This window comes from Benincasa hispida, chromosome 9 (assembly GCF_027475165.1).
Source record: "Benincasa hispida cultivar pf3 chromosome 9, pf3_genome.v1.1, whole genome shotgun sequence".
Taxonomy (NCBI): Eukaryota; Viridiplantae; Streptophyta; class Magnoliopsida; order Cucurbitales; family Cucurbitaceae; genus Benincasa; species Benincasa hispida.
The window spans coordinates 39,523,951-39,541,194 of record NC_143486.1 but is presented as its reverse complement, the minus strand read 5'-3'; the positions used below and the strand labels follow the sequence as shown (position 1 = coordinate 39,541,194).

The 17,244-nt window shown below is 36.6% G+C and overlaps 1 protein-coding gene across 2 annotated transcripts; it reads left to right on the top strand.

Moving 5' to 3' along the window:
* Positions 1-2,130: 2,130 nt before the first annotated feature.
* On the top strand, positions 2,131-15,251 carry HTR12 (Histone superfamily protein). Of its 2 annotated transcripts, XR_005483789.2 has the most exons (8): positions 2,140-2,334; positions 2,515-2,555; positions 10,180-10,219; positions 10,377-10,501; positions 11,557-11,631; positions 12,698-12,773; positions 14,345-14,448; positions 14,551-14,690. XR_005483789.2 is itself a non-coding variant. In XM_039040824.2 (7 exons), exons 1-7 carry the CDS (start codon positions 2,283-2,285, stop codon positions 14,604-14,606), a joined length of 465 nt encoding a protein of 154 aa, XP_038896752.1. In that variant the 5' UTR covers positions 2,131-2,282; the 3' UTR covers positions 14,607-15,251. The 2 variants fall into 2 exon arrangements, 1 of the variants encoding a protein (XP_038896752.1); XM_039040824.2 differs by lacking the exon at positions 14,345-14,448 and having other exon boundaries at positions 2,131-2,334; positions 14,551-15,251.
* The last annotated feature ends 1,993 nt before the right edge of the window (positions 15,252-17,244 follow it).

Here is a 17,244-nt window from a genome sequence, read left to right as displayed (position 1 = left end):
GATCTAAAGAAGACAGAAGATCAACCTCGGGGTATTGTGTTTTTGTTGGTAGTAATTTGATTTCTTGGAAGAGTAAGAAGCAAAATGTGGTGTCACGTTCAAGTGTGGAATCAGAATATAGAGTAATGGCATAATCTGTCTATGAATTGATTTGGATATATCAACTTCTTGTTGAGTTGGGATTTGAAATCGCCACACCGACAAAGTTGTGGTGTGATAATCAAGCAGCACTTCATATTGTGTCTAATCCAGTATTTCATGAAAGGACTAAACATATTGAAGTTGATTGCCATTTTGTACGTGAGAAAATTCAACAACGATTGATATCTACAGGATATGTGAAGACTGGAGAACAATTAGGAGATATCTTCACGGAAGCATTGGATGAAAGACGTATAGATTATCTATGTAATAAGTTGGCCAACTTGAGGGGGAGTGTTATAAGTCTATTGTTAGGGTTTTCTATTCTTGTAAATATTGTGATATTCTCCTTTTCTATGCTTTGTACACTTGTATATATTCATATCTTTGATGAATGAATAGAGTATTCTGATTCTTTCTCAAACCTAAGAGTTTTACATATATAATCAATCAACAGTAAGTTAACCCTTCACGAATCGCTTGTAACTATAGTTGGATCAAATTACCGTTTTACCCCCTGTAGTTACATTTAACTCCTTAAGTATCATTTATTCCTCTAATGAACAAATATTTTATAGTCCAACTATAAACTAATCCCTCTCAGGCTAGTGAGAGGGTGATGTCTCATTGTTTAAGACCAGGAATCAACTATTAAGGGAGCAATCCATCTACTTACCATAAAAACGAGAAGGAGTGAATTTCATCTTGTGTAGCTATGTTCCCAGCTCCCTACTCGGATAAATCCCCAAATGTAGGCTTATTGAGTTAGCGTATCTAACCACTCTCACCCATACAGATCAAAAGATTGCCCTCATAGGCAAAAGTTCACAACTCACTTAGAATTAAGGTCGAGTCACCAATGGTCATCCTATTGAAGTGTTAATCTCTTCAAGTAACGACGTTATAAAGAGAGACTAATCATTTCGTAGTCTGGCCTTATACAAACTCTTTGTATAGGATACCCAACTCACAAATTTTCACATGAACGATTAGTATCAAATCATATGTAATACTTTACAACTATTGTAACAATTACAAAGTGGGCCGCATGCATAGTTTCACCAGGATAAGATATCCAACCTTATCTATATACTACAGTCCATTTAGGTTATTACTTAAACATGATCCACCTGTATGTTAACCACATACATGTTTAAGTTACATAAAATAACTTTGGATCTTAGTCTATTGGATTGGGTTAATGCAAACTAAATGTCGAATAAAATAACATCTTATTTTATTAAATAAATAATTCGTGTACAAAATTTACAAACTACTAAATCCACGAAATTTAAGTCAACTCCAACAATTACACCTCTATTTGACGTTCGTCCAGTTACGCAATCACACGTCGATAAGCCTTTCTTCCATCTCTGTCTTTATTCTCTCTCTAAGATCTATTTTCCACATAGTGTTATCGCTGCTACTCTTGGTCGTTCGCGCCGCCGCTCTTCACCGGATTCTTGGATTTCGTAGGTAAGATGTTTTTCCCAGGTTTTTGGTAAAGTTTCTATGGCCTTTTGTTTAATTCTCGATTACCCCATTTTGAAACGAGATATTTTAGGCCCGTTTGGTAACCATTTTGTTTTTGAAAAGTAAGCCTATGGACACTACTTCCACCTCCAAATTTCTTCCTTTGTTATCTACCTTTCACCTATGATTTCAAAACAAGCCAAATTTTGATAACTAAAAAAGTAGCTTTCAGAAAGTTGTTTTTTTTTTTAAAACTTGACTAAGAATTCAATAATTGTACTTAAGAAGATGCAAATCATGATAAAAAAATGTGGACGATATAGGCTTAATTTTTTTTTTTAAAAAAATAAAATTATTATCAAACGGGGCCTTAACTTTTTAAAATTAAATATGACAAAATTTTATTGAACAACAAAATTCAAAGTCATATTTACAAAAGTGTCGCACAAATAAATAATTTTCAAATATGACTATTTCAACTATTTAAAAAGTTTTACGTAATTCCCTTTTTTATTTATGTTTCTTATCCCTTTTGCCGAAATAAACTAGCGGGAAGGTGTGTTTTTATTAGCTCTCTTTGAAATCACCCACTTTTGCCAAAAATTGAAACAGAGAGCTCCATTCCTGCCTAAATCATCTCTCCCGCTACTGCTTTGAACTTCGAATCAATGGCGCGAGCGAGGCATCCACCCCAAAGGAAGTCCAATCGCATGCCATCAGGTCTCTCTCTCTCTCTCTTCTGCATACACGCAGTAATTTGGATTAATTGAACCTTTTTTTTTGGATTGGTAATGGTTTTGTCCATGGAAATGTTTTGAATGTATTGAGCTTTTGATTTTGTTTTTTCTTTGGCTTTCCCCTTGTTTCTTACAGCTTCTCGTTTTGTTTGTCAAATCATAGGTACCGGAGCTGCACAGTCTTCCCCAGCTGCGCCTTCGACGGTATCTCTTTCTCGCTTTCTGTTTAATGTTTAGGTTTTGCTTCTTGTTTTGTGACTTCCATGAATGGTTGCAACGTTTGTATTTTCTTTGGCTATGTATGATGGAAAGATGTCGGGAAGATCTCAGGTTATGGGTTTGTTTTGTGAAGTCTGGTTTTAGCAGATTTGGTGGCTTAAGAATTTTGGAAAATGAGAATGCTGTCATTATTTTCCATTTTTAATACCGTAGACTCTTTCTTTTCATCTTCATGATAGAATAGTTGAATTTCGAGAATAAATTATTAAATTTTGGCCCTATCAATTTCTGCCACTATGTTCTTTGTGGCAAGAGTAATATAGAGCTTGGGTTACGTGCCTCTTCTAAGTTGAAGGTTTCACTTGTAGAAGTATGTTGTCTGGTTGGGATGTTTGCTGTTGCATCAGGCATCCCAAACTTGTGACAAGGTTTTGATAGACAAATTATCCCTCCAATCCGCTTTACTTATCAAATGAAGGGTACACTTGGGAATAAGGAAGGCATTAATGGGATAAATTGATATGCAGGGTTAGTTACTAATGGTAAATAGCATATAGAAAGGGAAGACAATTTTTTTTTTTTATATTATTATATATAGAAAAATAAAGAATACAAGGGCATACAAAATAAATCAAGCCCGCAGGAACAGAAAAGGTTTCCAACTAACTAAGATATTGCCCAGAGAATAATTACAAAAAGTCTTTGAAACCAAAGCCCAAAAAAAAACATATAACCTTACCAAGGACCAAACTTTACAAGGGTCCCTATCCACACCTCGAAACACTCTGTTGTTCCTCTTCCCTCAAATATTCCACAACAAAGCTCACACCCCCACAAACTGCAAAAAACAACCTTTCTCTTTAAAAGGCGGATGGAGGAAGAACTCCCCGATCATCAAATGAATGTCCCTCTGGAGATAGAAAACTGAAAAATTCCCTAAAGTTTGTGAACTATATAATTCTCTTTTCTCTACGTAAATAAAAGAAAACTACTGATTGCCTAACAAGTTTCTAATTGTGAAGATGTAACTTTTGCAACCCATGATATGGGGGACTTGGTCCCATATAACAATTTGGATTTGATTTGGGGACCTCTTATGTCTACCACAACTATCAATTGGACTAGATTGGAGGGATGTCCTGATTGGAAAGTGATAGGAATGCTATTAAGGGTATACTACTAATTAGTTTGGGGGCTTGTTATACTATTATAAATAAAAAGAGTGGGAAGGGAAGATGTAGGGATGATTGTAGTGATTGATTTAGGGCTTGAAAGATATCTCAAGAGAGGGAGAGTCCAAGTACCTTGAACACTTGGTTTACCTTGTAAATTTTCATCCTTTACATTTTGTTAGATGATATAATATCAAATTGATGATTTAACCAAGATATTAAGCATGTGGCTCAAGAGGTTCTATATTCAAACCCCTGCAATGTTATTTTCTCCTCAATTAATATTGATTTCAACTTGTTGGATCTTCTACATATTTCAAGCCCACACGTGAGAGGGAGTGTTAGATGATATAATATCAAACGTTCATCCCTTAGCTTAAGTTTTTGGGTCAATTGGTGATTTAACACATTTCAATGTAGTTTGATATTATGTTTCCTCCTAGAAAGGAAGACTTTTCCATAATTTTCCATCTAGTATATTGGCTGATGCAGCCTCCTACTAGAGTACAAGAGGAAAACAACTTCTCAAATAGATGTGCTAATTATAGGGTTTGGAGTTGCTACAAGTTTCATTTTTAAAGGCTATTGGTGGTAGGGAGCTTTATATTTGTATCTTCTAGATAATTTTATGATCAAATATTATTGAAATATGGTGCTTTAGCCCTAAGGGCATATTTGTCTTTTTACTTTATGCCTACTAAATTAGGGTTTCCCCTCATTCTATTTATATCTGAGGTTGAGGTCTCTTGTAAGTATGACATTAAATAATAAAACTTCTCTATCATGGTTTTTTCTCCTAGTGTTAGGGTTTTCCACGTATGCCTTGTCTTGTCTCTTTTCTTTCTCTTTATCTTTCAATATGGTATCAGAGCAAGGTGATGAAACCCTAGCCTCGATAGAAGAAATTCAGTCATCAAACTTGGTAGGTGAGGGAACAATGGCAGACATGACTAATATGGCCATGATTCAAGCAGCTGTGGATAGGTATATCTTCGGACGGTTTTGAACCCGACACAACAACAACCATCGATTGGAATGGTGCCGCCAAATTTCTTCAACCCAGTCGGATCTGCTGTAGCCTCTGAAACTGCGCCGCTAAGCTTCCTCAATCCAGCCGGATCGCGGGTCGTCCAGATGGCTGGTGGTCTTGTTCCAGCCGAGGTGCCGCACACCTCCCAGCCGCAACAACCGTCGATCGAGGTGATTCCAGCAGTCGGGTCAGGTCAGATCAAAGCCTTCGCGTCCAGCAACAGCCAACCGATCGCCGAGCCTTCCCCTCGCTATCCAACCTCGTAGTCGTCTGGAAGCAGTGCCCAACCTAGGCAATACCCGATCGCGCCTGTTGGAGCTTCGACAGTAGCATCTATTCCGCAGCAACATGGTGGACAGTACCTCCCACACGTATACCCGATTCAGCTACAGTATCGAAGGGGTGACTCCATGGGAGAGAATTCCATTCCCTATGGACAAAGACATTCAAGATCTGAATCTCATGGGGAACTCCAACAGCAATTGGCCAATCTCCAACAACAGATAGCCACTTTTAGGGCAAAACTAAATGGCCATGATTCTTCCAGTCTTCCAATCTATTCAGAAAATCCGGTAACAATGTTTCCTACTCTTCCTATTGCTAATCTTTTATTTGGGACTATAGGAAACTCTGCAAGGATGATCACAGGAGAGAAGCTGAATGGCCAGAATTACTTCTCCTAGTCCCAAACAGTTAAAATGGTCTTTGAAGGGCGCCATAAATTTGGGTACTTGAGCAGAGAAATACCACGACCAAGCCCTGGGGATCTCTAAGAGCGTGTCTGGAAGGGAGAGGATTCGTAACAATGTCCCCAAGAGTGTGCTAATCTTTTATCTAGGACTATAGGAAACTTAGCAGCATGGAACCACATATTGAAAATCCCTACTCTATTCAGCCACTACACGAGATATTTGGGATGTAGTCCAAAGGTTATATTCTAGAAGGCAGAACGCATCTCGCCTGTATACTCTACGTAAACAAGTCCATGAGTGCAACAAGGGAGCATGGATGTAGCGTCATACTTCAACAAGATGTCTTTATTATGGCAAGAGATGGATTTGTGTCGGGAGATCATTTGGAACTGCCCACATGACGAAATTCAGTACTCGAAGATAGAAGAGATTGATCATGTGTATGACTTTCTTGCGGGATTGCACCCAAAATTTGATATGGTTTGGAGTCGAATACTAGGGCAAAAGTCGATATCGTCTCTCATGGAGGTCTGTTCAGAGGTTCGATTGGAAGAAGATAGATCGAGTGCGATGAATGGCTCTGCTGTTACCACTGTGGAGTCAACTGCCTTTGGGGTGAAATCCTCTGGATCGGATGGTGACAAGTAGAATGGCAAAACACCCCCAAGATATGAGCATTGCAAAAAATCGTGGCACATGAAGGATCAGTGCTAGAAACTGCATGGTCGGCCTCCTAATGGCAAACGTTGCCCTCCAAATGACAAATTGAAGTTTGGCCGTGCTCTTGTGAGTGAATCTGTTGAGGGGGCCATACAACCTCAGACATAACTTCAGGTGACCAACCCGGGTGTTTCAGGTACCGTAGGGATCGGAACAGTTGCTCAGTCAGCTACTTCTCAGTCTTTTAGTTTCTTTGTTGAAGGGAATGAATTATGGATTCTAGATTCAGGAGCGACCGATCACTTGACTGGCTCATCTGATCAATTCCTCTCGTATTATCCGAGTGCTGGAAATGAGAGGATTCGAGTTGCAGATGGGTCCTTCGCCCATGTTGCTGGAAAAGGCCGTTTGTCACCGTTTCAGGGATTAAATCTACAGAATGTACTACATGTGCCAAAAATTTCTTACAACCTGTCATCCATAAGTAAAATAACAAAAAATTTGAACTGTAGAGTCGTCTTCTCACTAGATGTTGCTTTGTTTCAGGACTTGAGCTCGGGGATGACGATTGACACTGCCCGATATGACAGGAGGCCTCTATTTCCTTTCTGAAGATGCTTCCTCCAGGAATTTGTTTAGGACTAGTCTTTTTTCTTCATTTACTATGTCTGAAAAAGATTATTTATTGTGGCATTTTCGTCTTGGACATCCAAGTTTTCAATATATGAGATATTTGTTTCCCCATTTATTCCATAATGTGAATATTTCTTTTTTGTCTTGTGATGTCTGTATATGTGCTAAACAGCCTCATGTTTCTTTTGTTTCTCAGCCTTATAAACCTACCAAGCCTTTCCACCTAATCCACAGTGATATTTGGGGCCCTTCAAACATATCTACCTTGTCCGGTAAACGATGGTTTGTCACGTTTATCGATGATCATACCCGACTTACATGGGTGTATCTCCTTACTGATAAGTCTGAGATCGGGTCTATCTTCCAACAATTGTACACCACTGTCTTAACTCAGTTTAATTCGAAGATTGTCGTTCTTCGGAGTGACAATGGACGTGAGTTCGTCAATCACACCTTTCGAGAAGTCCTGACTTCAAAAGGAATTATCCATCAAAATTCTTGTGTTTACACTCCACAACAAAACGGACTGAACGGAAAAATCGCCATCTCATTGAAGTTGCTCGATCCTTGATGATTCCGGTGTCTCTTCCATCATACCTATAGGGAGATGCAGTTCTTACTGCAGCCCATCTCATTAATAGGATGCCTTCACACGTTCTCAAGTTTCAAACACCCCTTGAGTGTTTTAAAGAATCCTGCCAGTCCATGTGTCTTATCCCTGAGGTTCCTCTTCGTGTGTTTGGGTGTACAACTTTCGTACACACTCACGGTCCTCACCGGACTAAGTTTTCCCCACAAGCTCAAAAGTGTGTGTTTGTCGGGTACCCCCTTCATCAGCGAGGTTATAAATGTTTCCGCCCATCTTCCAGGAAGTACTTTGTCACTATGGATGTCACGTTCCTTGAAGATAAACCATTTTTTCCCGTTAGTCATCTTCAGGGGGAGACCATGAGTGAAGAGACTAACAGTTTCACATACTCCGTACCTATTAATTTCAACCTTGAACCTAGTTCTGATACAAATGTCACTGAACCTAGTTCGGATATAAATGTCCCTGGTCTACCTAGTCCCGAATCTGGTCCAGATATTTCGTTGTTTGTCCTCCCTACTAGACAAGTGCCCTGGATAACATATTATAGGAATAATCTCATAAAGGAAACCCAGGAAACCCTTGTTGTTCCATTGGAAACTGTCCAAGAATCGGAACCAACTCAATTTCAAGATTTTGTTGTTTAAGAGAATGTCCTTGAAGAAAAGTCTGGGCGTGTAGAAGATGGTGAGACTAGCTTAGAGAAGGTTAAAACTACAGGTGGTAATGAGATGCTGAAAGGTAATGAGGTGTTGGAAGGTCTTCAGGAGGATGAAGAATTGTCTCAGGAGTTCGAGCAGAGTCAGTACCCTGTTATTGGAAAGAGGCCAAAGAAAACTGGCAATTATGATACCACTCTTGATATGCCAATTGCTCTCAGGAAAGGAACCATGTCATGCACAAAGTACCCTATGCACAGTTTTCTGACCTATAGTAACTTGTCTCCTAGTTTTAAAGCCTTTACTACCCAATTGGATGCTCTAGCAATACCTACCAGTGTGCACACAGCCATGGAGGTTCCTGAGTGGAAAGCGGCAATAATGGAAGAAATGAGAGCCCTCAAAGCGAACAAGACTTGGGATCTAGTGGGCCTCTCTAAAGGTCACAAAACAATTGGATGCAAATGGGTGTTCACAGTGAAGTATAGATTTGACGGAACACTCGAAAGATATAAGGCGAGGTTAGTTGCTAAAGAGTTCACTCAAATGTATGGGATTGACTATTCAGAAACTTTTTCCCCAGTGGCTAAGCTCAACAAGATCCAAGTTCTTCTGTCCGTTGCTGTGAATAAGGATTGGCCTCTACATCAACTGGATGTAAAAAATGCCAACCTGAATGGTGAGTTAGAAGAAGAGGTTTACATGAGTCCTCCTCCGGGTTCCAAAGCTAAATTCGGGAACCATGTTTGCAAACTTAGAAAGTCCTTATATGGGTTGAAACAGTCTCCTAGAACGTGGTTCGATAGATTCACGATGTTTGTTAAATCCCAAGGGTTTGTTCAAGGGCATTCTGATCATACCTTATTCACCAAAAGATCACTTTCAGGGAAGATTGCTGTTTCAGTGATTTATGTCGATGGTATCATTTTGTCAGGAGATGATACGACAGAGATTGTTAAGCTAAAACAAAGGATGGTAGGTGAATTTGAGATTAGAGATCTTGGCAGTATGAGATATTTTCTTGGGATGGAAGTGGCAAGATTGAAAGCAAGAATATCTCAACAGAAATATACTTTGGACTTGTTAAAGGAAACGGGAATGACTGGATGTAGACTTGTTGACACTCCTATTGAAGTCAATGACAAACTGAAAAATGCTATGAAAGGAGTTCCTGTAAATAAAGAGAGGTATCAACGCCTCGTGGAAAAACTGATTTACCTATCTCATACTAGACCTGATATTTCATATGATGTGAGTGTGGTAAATCAGTTCATGCAAAGTTCGTATGAGGAACACATGGAAGCAATTACTCGAATTCTGAGATATTTGAAATCCACCCCAGGAAAGGGCTTAGTTTTCAGAAAATATGACACACAAAGCATCGAAGCATATACTGACTCAGATTGGGCAAGATCAGTGACCGATAGAAAGTCAACCTCGGGATATTGTATTTTTGTATAGGGAAATTTGGTGACCTGGTGGAGTAAAAAATAGGGTGTAGTTGCCAAGAGTAGTGTTGAGGCAGAGTATAGAGCTATGAGCCTAGGAGTGTGAAGAAATATGGTTATAGAAAGTTTTGTCTGATCTTCACCAGGACAGTCCGGGTCCCATGAAATTGTATTGTGATAATAAGGCTGCCATCAATATTGCCAACAATCCAGTACAACATGATAGAACCAAACATGTTGAGATTGACAAATACTTTATTAAAGAAAAGTTAGACCACAGCGTTATTTGTATTCCTTATGTTCCTTCAGGCCAACAGGTCGCAGATGTTCTTACCAAAGGATTACCGAGATAGACGTTTGAAGCTTGTGTTAGCAAGTTGGGTCTTGCTGATATCTACACCCCAACTTGAGGGGGAGTGTTGAAATATGGTGTTTTAGCCCTAAGAGCATATTTGTCTTTTTACTTTATGCCTACTAAATTAGGGTTTCTCCTCATTCTATTTATATCTGAGGTTGGGATCTCTTGTAAGTATGACATTAAATAATAAAACTTCTCTATCGTGGTTTTTTCTCCTTGTGTTAGGGTTTTCCACGTGAGCTTTGTCTTGTCTCTTTTCTTTCTCCTTATCTTTCAATAAATATATTTATACTTTCTTACTTTTTTTTGGTTTGCTTCAACTACATTGTACAATTGGCTAACTATTATTCTTTCCTTGAAATTGATAGCCACTTAGCGGAAGAACACAAAATGTGGAGCAAGCTCAAAGTGAGTTCTTTTGTTCAGACTTTTCTTCACCTTTGTATCAAGAACATTTTGATTTTCGTGATAGCTAGGCCTTTTGCATTTGCTTCTTCTACTGGTTTATTCTGTGCTGCATGCTCTTTTTTCTGTTTTTTTTATTACTTAAAACTTTTTAATCTAGGCTCACCATTGAGGACAACAAAGAAAAAAAAACGCTTCAGACCAGGAACGGTGGCATTGAGGGAAATTCGGAGTCTCCAGAAATCATGGAATCTACTAATTCCAGCTAGCTGTTTCATCCGAGCAGTAAGGTTCTTTTTTTTTTCTTTTTCCTTTCTTTTTTCCTCTTGTTCATGTGGATATAAGGACATCCTTGCATGTTGAGGTGAGCAAAGCAATCCAAAAAACTGTGCCAAACGACCAAAACCGGCCAAACCGACAGCAGGCAGTCAGTTTTGTATGATCATCCCCACTTGCATGTATACTTAATACTTTCAGTAATTGATATAAGGAGCCAAATATATTGAGCCTCTTGATTTCTAGGTAACAGAAATGGCCAGTACAGAAACTCAGGAGAAATGAAAATTCAAATATGAGAAAAAACATTCAAGAGAAAAGTCCTATATTTGGGTTCATACTCCCTACAGCCAAGTATTTGTAACCTAGTTTATTGTACTTACAGTTATAAAATGGTCTTAATGCAGTTGAATATGCTATGCAATTATTTTGATAGCCAATCTTTCATGTTTCTGGTCTCATATTGAGATGTCTGCTTCTTTGCCATGACAGTAGTCTTGGTGCATATATTATATTTTATAAGAGTTCACTATATACATTTCTGAGACTATTTCTTTTGAAGGAAATAGAACTTCAATCAAGAAATAAGGAACTATAAAAATACTGGAGCCCACCTACCTAGTATATGTATTATAGATGCTACCTGCCTAGGACAAAATTCTGTGAGTTTCTTGACATTTAAAATATTTGAGGGTAAGGTGGTCTCATGAGATTGATCATAGTGTGCAATCTAAGTTAGCCACTCATGGATATAAATATATATTTACACATATGTAATGAAAACAAAGGGAGAATATCACAAATAGTAGTTGAAACCCATGCTACGGCATTGAAATCTGCTGAACCCCAACCCTTCTGCCATTCACAAAATTCTTTTCTCTAGCCAAATGTTCCACATAAGAGCCTGATAACCAGCTCATCAAAAAGAATCCCCTTGTCCTCAAATGGGGCTTTATTAGTTGAGTTCTTAAAGAGTAAGAACATAATACATGCTCATTTTGTAATTACTTTACATGTATTGCTTTTGAAATTCGATCATATGACGGTTATAATAAACCCTGTAGGTGAAAGAAGTAAGCTACCAGTTGGCTCCACAGATTACGCGTTGGCAAGCTGAAGCTTTAGTAGCTCTTCAGGAAGTAATTGCTTCTTTTCTATGGTTTGGTTGAGTGAGCCTTGCTTTATCTGTCTACACTAATATGAGTTGTGTCTTCCACTTTGCCTATAGTGGGAAGCAGCTTCTCTTCCTTTATACTACATTGTTTTTGGCAATGACATTCAGTGTTTCAAGATTATAATTTAAAAAATGCTCTTTGTTGTGTGAGTGTGCGTGTGTGTGTTTCCTCACCAGCTATTGTTTAATTCTTGATTTATATTAAAAAAAATTGATGCTGTGGCTTAATACTTTGAAAATACTTTTGTTTCCCAAACTTTTCTATTGAGAAACATAGCAATGTCGGTGGTTTTACTTTATTGTCTTGCAACTACTGGTGTAAAGCAACTGTTTGTTTGTGTCATAACTTTGTGCCTCTCGACTTGCGCAGTTTACTTTTGAATTTTAAGCGTATCTTGTTCTCACCTTGTTTCAGACTTTATGTTATCTTTAACTGTGAATTCTATTTCCATTTAATAACTTGAAAGTTGAATCATGTTGTTTCTTAAAGATGGGAACAAGGTGAAAACATCAAACCTTCTCATGTTTCTTTTGAAGTTTTGATTTCGATCATAATAATATTTTCCCTTGATCTTTTATCTACGAGTATTTAAAGTATGTTAACAAGCTTTATCCTGTTGTCTATCTTTTTTTAATCTTAATTTATCCTCATCCTGTTTGTAATTGATCATTGACTCGTTGTTATATTTCTATCCCATTGCCTGTAGCATTTGGCTTAAATACTTGGTGTTATTACAAGATATTAGGAGTGAGTTGATTACACAATATTTATTCACTACTATGTGCAATTATGTTGTTATAATTTCCTTTTTGAGTTAGTTTCTTCCGTTTTTGCTGTTGCATATAAAATATATATTATTTTTCTTGCAATAAACATCTTACCGAGATTCAGGTTTTGTAGTGCAATATCACATTTTTATCCCATGTTTCTATGAATTCTAAATGTATTTTGTCGAAATCTGCTTTTGGTTAAGTTTTCTTAAGATCAAGTAAAATTGTACCATTAAACTGCTTGCATCTCTCATCTGTAGGCGGCAGAAGATTTTTTGGTTCATCTATTTGAAGATACCATGCTGTGTGCTATTCATGCCAAGCGTGTAACTATCAGTAAGTCAATCCTTACTTGTTTGAGTTTAGTTCCAATTTTGATTATGGAAACTAAGCTACTTTTCTGTCAGTATTATTTAGTTTAAAATACAAATTTTGAACATCCGACCTCTTGGATCGGAGTGTATGCTAATATCAATAAGCCAAGCTCACTTTGAGGGTTAAAATACCATTTTGGTAGAAGTATTTTGAGTTTTCTTCCATTTTGGTCTTTGTACTTTTGATTGTCCAATTTTAGGTCCGGTACTATTTTCAATGAATTAAATCCTAAATTTAGTCAATGTCTTGTTGACTTTTTCCCAAAGTACATTAGTCTTTATAAGCATCCCCGTTACAAATTGTCACGATGTATTTTCTTGCATGAAAATTATATTATTATTATTTAACCAATTTTGATTTTTTTTAAAAAAAAGAAATTCAAAAGACTGAATTTAAGATTTATTGAAAGTACAAGATTTAGGGAAAATAGATGGACGAAAATTAGACACTTGAAAGTATAAGAATCAAAATGAAACAAAATCCAAAATATAGGGACCAATATGATATTTTAACCTTTTATTATTTTAGGAAAAATATAAAAAATAGTCTCTAATCTCCTAAGCAATCCTCAATTTGATCCTTTTATCTTTCAAAGTTCTCAATCCTACCGTTCATGTTTTAAAAATTCTCAATTAGGTCATCTGTTAAACAAAGTTGCCATTGTTTGTTAAGGAAAAAAAAATGATGGATCATTATAAATTATTGTTTTGTTAAGATATTCAGACTCATTGCCACACGAGATCCAACTCGTTTATTCTTAAAATCTAACCCACCATAAGCAAAATCCATTTTTTTTCCTATTGGCATACTCGTGTGTCCAAATATGTCGACAAAACAATAATTTAGTTTGACATAAGTTTCGGTAACAAATTTTAACAAAGGGTAACTAGGCCCACCCATGTTCGTTGAAACCGTATTCCATTTTGACAGAAAGTTTTGTGCTTTACTTAAACAGTAGCATAGTCTCATACCCACTGCACCAGCTTTCTCCTCCATTTTGGGTGATATTATCTGTTGCACTATCAAAAGATTGTTTTCGAGAAAACCAGTAATATTGAAATCTATTGTGTGATTCAAGAGTACATGAGTCACTGTACAATACTTTTGTTTGGTTACTCGAAGTTTTTATCTGAAAAGGATTAGCAGGAAAAAAAAATGCAAGAATGTTTAATGAAAATATATGATACTTTTCATAGCATGAAAAGTTGAGGTTTTGTTTTGCTTGAATTTGATGATCGATGTAACTTTTGAAACTAGAACTCTAAGATTCAAATTAAAGGTAAGGCACTCAATTGGGGGGAAAACAGCTAACCTTTCTGTTTGAATTAGGTTTAGTTGATGAAATTTGATGTTTCTATACAATGGTCAAAGATCCAAAAGTGAGCATGTGGACTAAGAGTTTACTTCTTTTGGCTCGAAATAGTATGCTTCTTTAGATTGCTTGTGTTGGGAAATGATTGATAACTTTCTTTTCAACTCATTTTAGATTATCATGCTTGTTTCTTTTCTTTCATTTCATATTTGAACATTAGAACTGAAGAACGCTCCTGGATTCAATAATCAGTACTTTCGACTGATAAAATAGTTGGACAATGGACAAAATAATACTCTCAAACATAATTATGAACCGTGCTAGGTACCAAGTGTCTGCCTCACTCTATAGATCTTTATTTTCTGCTATCTTCCAAGTTGTTTATTGATCCTCTGAATGTTATCCTTTTCCGTTCTTTCCATTCAGTGAAAAAGGATTTTGAGCTGGCACGTCGATTAGGAGGGAAAGGGAGGCCATGGTGAGAAGAGATGTTCATTAGAAAGAGGAGCAACTTTAGCAACCAAACATCACCTCATTAATCGGTATAATAGAATTCCAGTTGTTGATCGGCAGTAAGCTGTATATTTGAATGTGTAGAAATTAGGCAGTAGAAAAGACCAAAATTGTTTGTTGCCTAGCACCATTTATGCCACAGCCTCCAAAATTCCAATCCTACATACAGTTCGAATGCGACTTGAAATACGAAGTTTATATTACCTATCTTGAAGGAGATTGTAGGGTCCATTCAACTTTGATGTGGCCTTGATTCTGACCCTTGAGTTGCTTCCTGTAATCTGTTACTTTGTTTCATCATGTTATCAGAATACAACATTTTGCTGGCAGCTCTGCAAAAACAAAAGACACCATTGTTTGGTCAGCTCAATCTCTTTACTATTGTGTGTGCTTTAAGGGGCAGTGTTCCTTTTGTCTGAATTGTTTTTCCTCTCTGTATATTGTCTTTAAGAAGGGGTGGGTTAGAACATCCTTTGTCCTTTTTTTTTTTTTTTTTTTTAAACTATTGTAACATTTGGTGTTTGTATTTCTCTCCGTGATGATTTGTTTTTGTACTATTGAAAATTTTACCATTTAGTTTCATATGTTAAAAATCTTGTGATATTTAGACACAACTTGATTTTGTTGTTGGGAAGTGTGCCAACTTCGTTTTCTTAGTTCAATTGTGTAGTGATTCTTGATGAGATTTTTAACCAATTATGAACCTGATGATTGTTCAATTTTGAAGATACAAAGATTAAAATAGCCTAAACTATGCAAAATACTCTTAGACTATGGTCTTGGTTTCGATAGCCCTCAACTTTGAAAAGTTGTATTAATGGTTGACTTTTCAAAAAGTTTGAAAACTATTGTTGTTTGTAGCTTGGATGGTATGCCACATGTTTGTCAAAATCTTAACAATAGCTTGTAATACTTTGTAAAAACATGAAACGATTATTCATCCATCGAGGATCGGAATATAGCAACCATTTTTTTACAAGAACTTAAAATCCAAATTTCATTAAGATTTGGGACAAATGAGAAGTCATTAAATTGCTTTTTTTTGCCAAAAGTTGAAGACAAACTGACATCATCTGCAGATCCATAAATGCATTTTCAGAAGAAAATAATAGGATCAAGTTTATATGAACCCTCTGTACATCTTTTTTTCAGCAAGTAATGATGAATTTACAAATATTTCTCATTTTTATCTTCCCGAAGATTGTAAAAAGAGAGGGAAGGAATGGAAGAACATGTTTTTACCCGAGTGACCCATTTCAAAGTGTTTCTGTCCGTCACAAATGTATGAATTATATTTTTTTATAACGTATCGCATTAGTGACGATCATATCTATCATGTACTAATGCAATGGGTGTCTCAATTGCGATTTTCATTTTTCCTATTGTCTCTTATTTTTCTCAAAGTTTGTTGTATTTTTTGGTGAAAAAATAATATCGTTATAGAGATAGATTGTGTTAAGGCTACTCATGGCTCTCCTTAAAGCGATACGATAGAATGTGTATAGTTAGTTTTTCGAGATTTCCCCATTTTTCGCATACTTTGTTGTGTTTGGGTAAAAATCCTTGAAGGTATGTTGAGATTTTTCCCACCTGTCGTCTTGGAGTCGTGCTTAGTATAGAATAGTGATTCTGATTGGATAGTTAATTCAAGGGCTACTAATCACGTATATTCTTCCTTCAGGGATTTAATTCCTGGAGACAATTGAAAGTTGGGGAATGACTCTTCGAGATGGTACTGGTGAGGCTGTTTCAACTGTTGTCATAGGTAGGCTTAAGTTACTTTTGGACAAGAAACTATATATGTTATTAGATGACATATATGTAGTTCCTAATATGAAAAGGAATTTAATATTTGTTTCTTGTTTGATTGAGCAAAATTATTCTCTCTTCTTCTCTGGAAGTAAAGTGTTTATTTTAAAAAATGGAATAAAGATAGGATTTGCTTCAAAAGAAAGTAACTTATATGTACTAAGGTCGTTAGTTACAAAGGTTGTCTTAAATATTGAAATATTCTGTACGACAACAACTGCTAAGAGACCAAGGATTTCTCCTAAAGAAAATATCCACCTTTGGCATCTAAGGTTAGGTCACATTAATCTCAATAGGATTGAGATATTGGTGAAAAATGGACTTCCAAATAGTTTAAAAGAAAATTCTTTACATGTATGTGAGTCATGCCTTGAAGACAAGATGAAAAAGCAATCTTTTACTGGAAAAGGTTATAGAGCCAAAGAAGCCATGGAACCTATACATTTAGACCTCTGTGGTCTGATGAATGTAAAGCAAGAGGAGAGTAATATTTCATCTCTTATATAAGTTAATATTCAAGATACGGGTATCTATATCTAATGCAACACAAGTCTGAAGCACTTGAAAAGTTTAAGGAATATAAGACTAAGGTTGAAAACTTGTTAGTTAAAAAGATAAAAACACTATGATCTGATCGTGGTAGAGAGTATATGGACTTAAGATTCTAGAACTATATGATAGAACATGGAATAACGTTCCAACTCTTAGCTTCTGGTATACCGCAGCAAAATGGTGTATCGAAAATGAGAAATAGAACCCTGTTAGACATGGTTCGGTCTATGATGAGTATTGCTCAAC

Bases quoted from the DNA above. Each gene is read 5' to 3' on its own strand.
- HTR12 (XM_039040824.2), top strand. From the start codon at position 2,283: ATGGCGCGAGCGAGGCATCCACCCCAAAGGAAGTCCAATCGCATGCCA. The intron at 2,335-2,514 runs GTCTCTCTCTCT...GTCAAATCATAG, and splicing joins GTCCAATCGCATGCCATCAG to GTACCGGAGCTGCACAGTCT. The intron at 10,502-11,556 runs GTAAGGTTCTTT...TAAACCCTGTAG, and splicing joins CTAGCTGTTTCATCCGAGCA to GTGAAAGAAGTAAGCTACCA.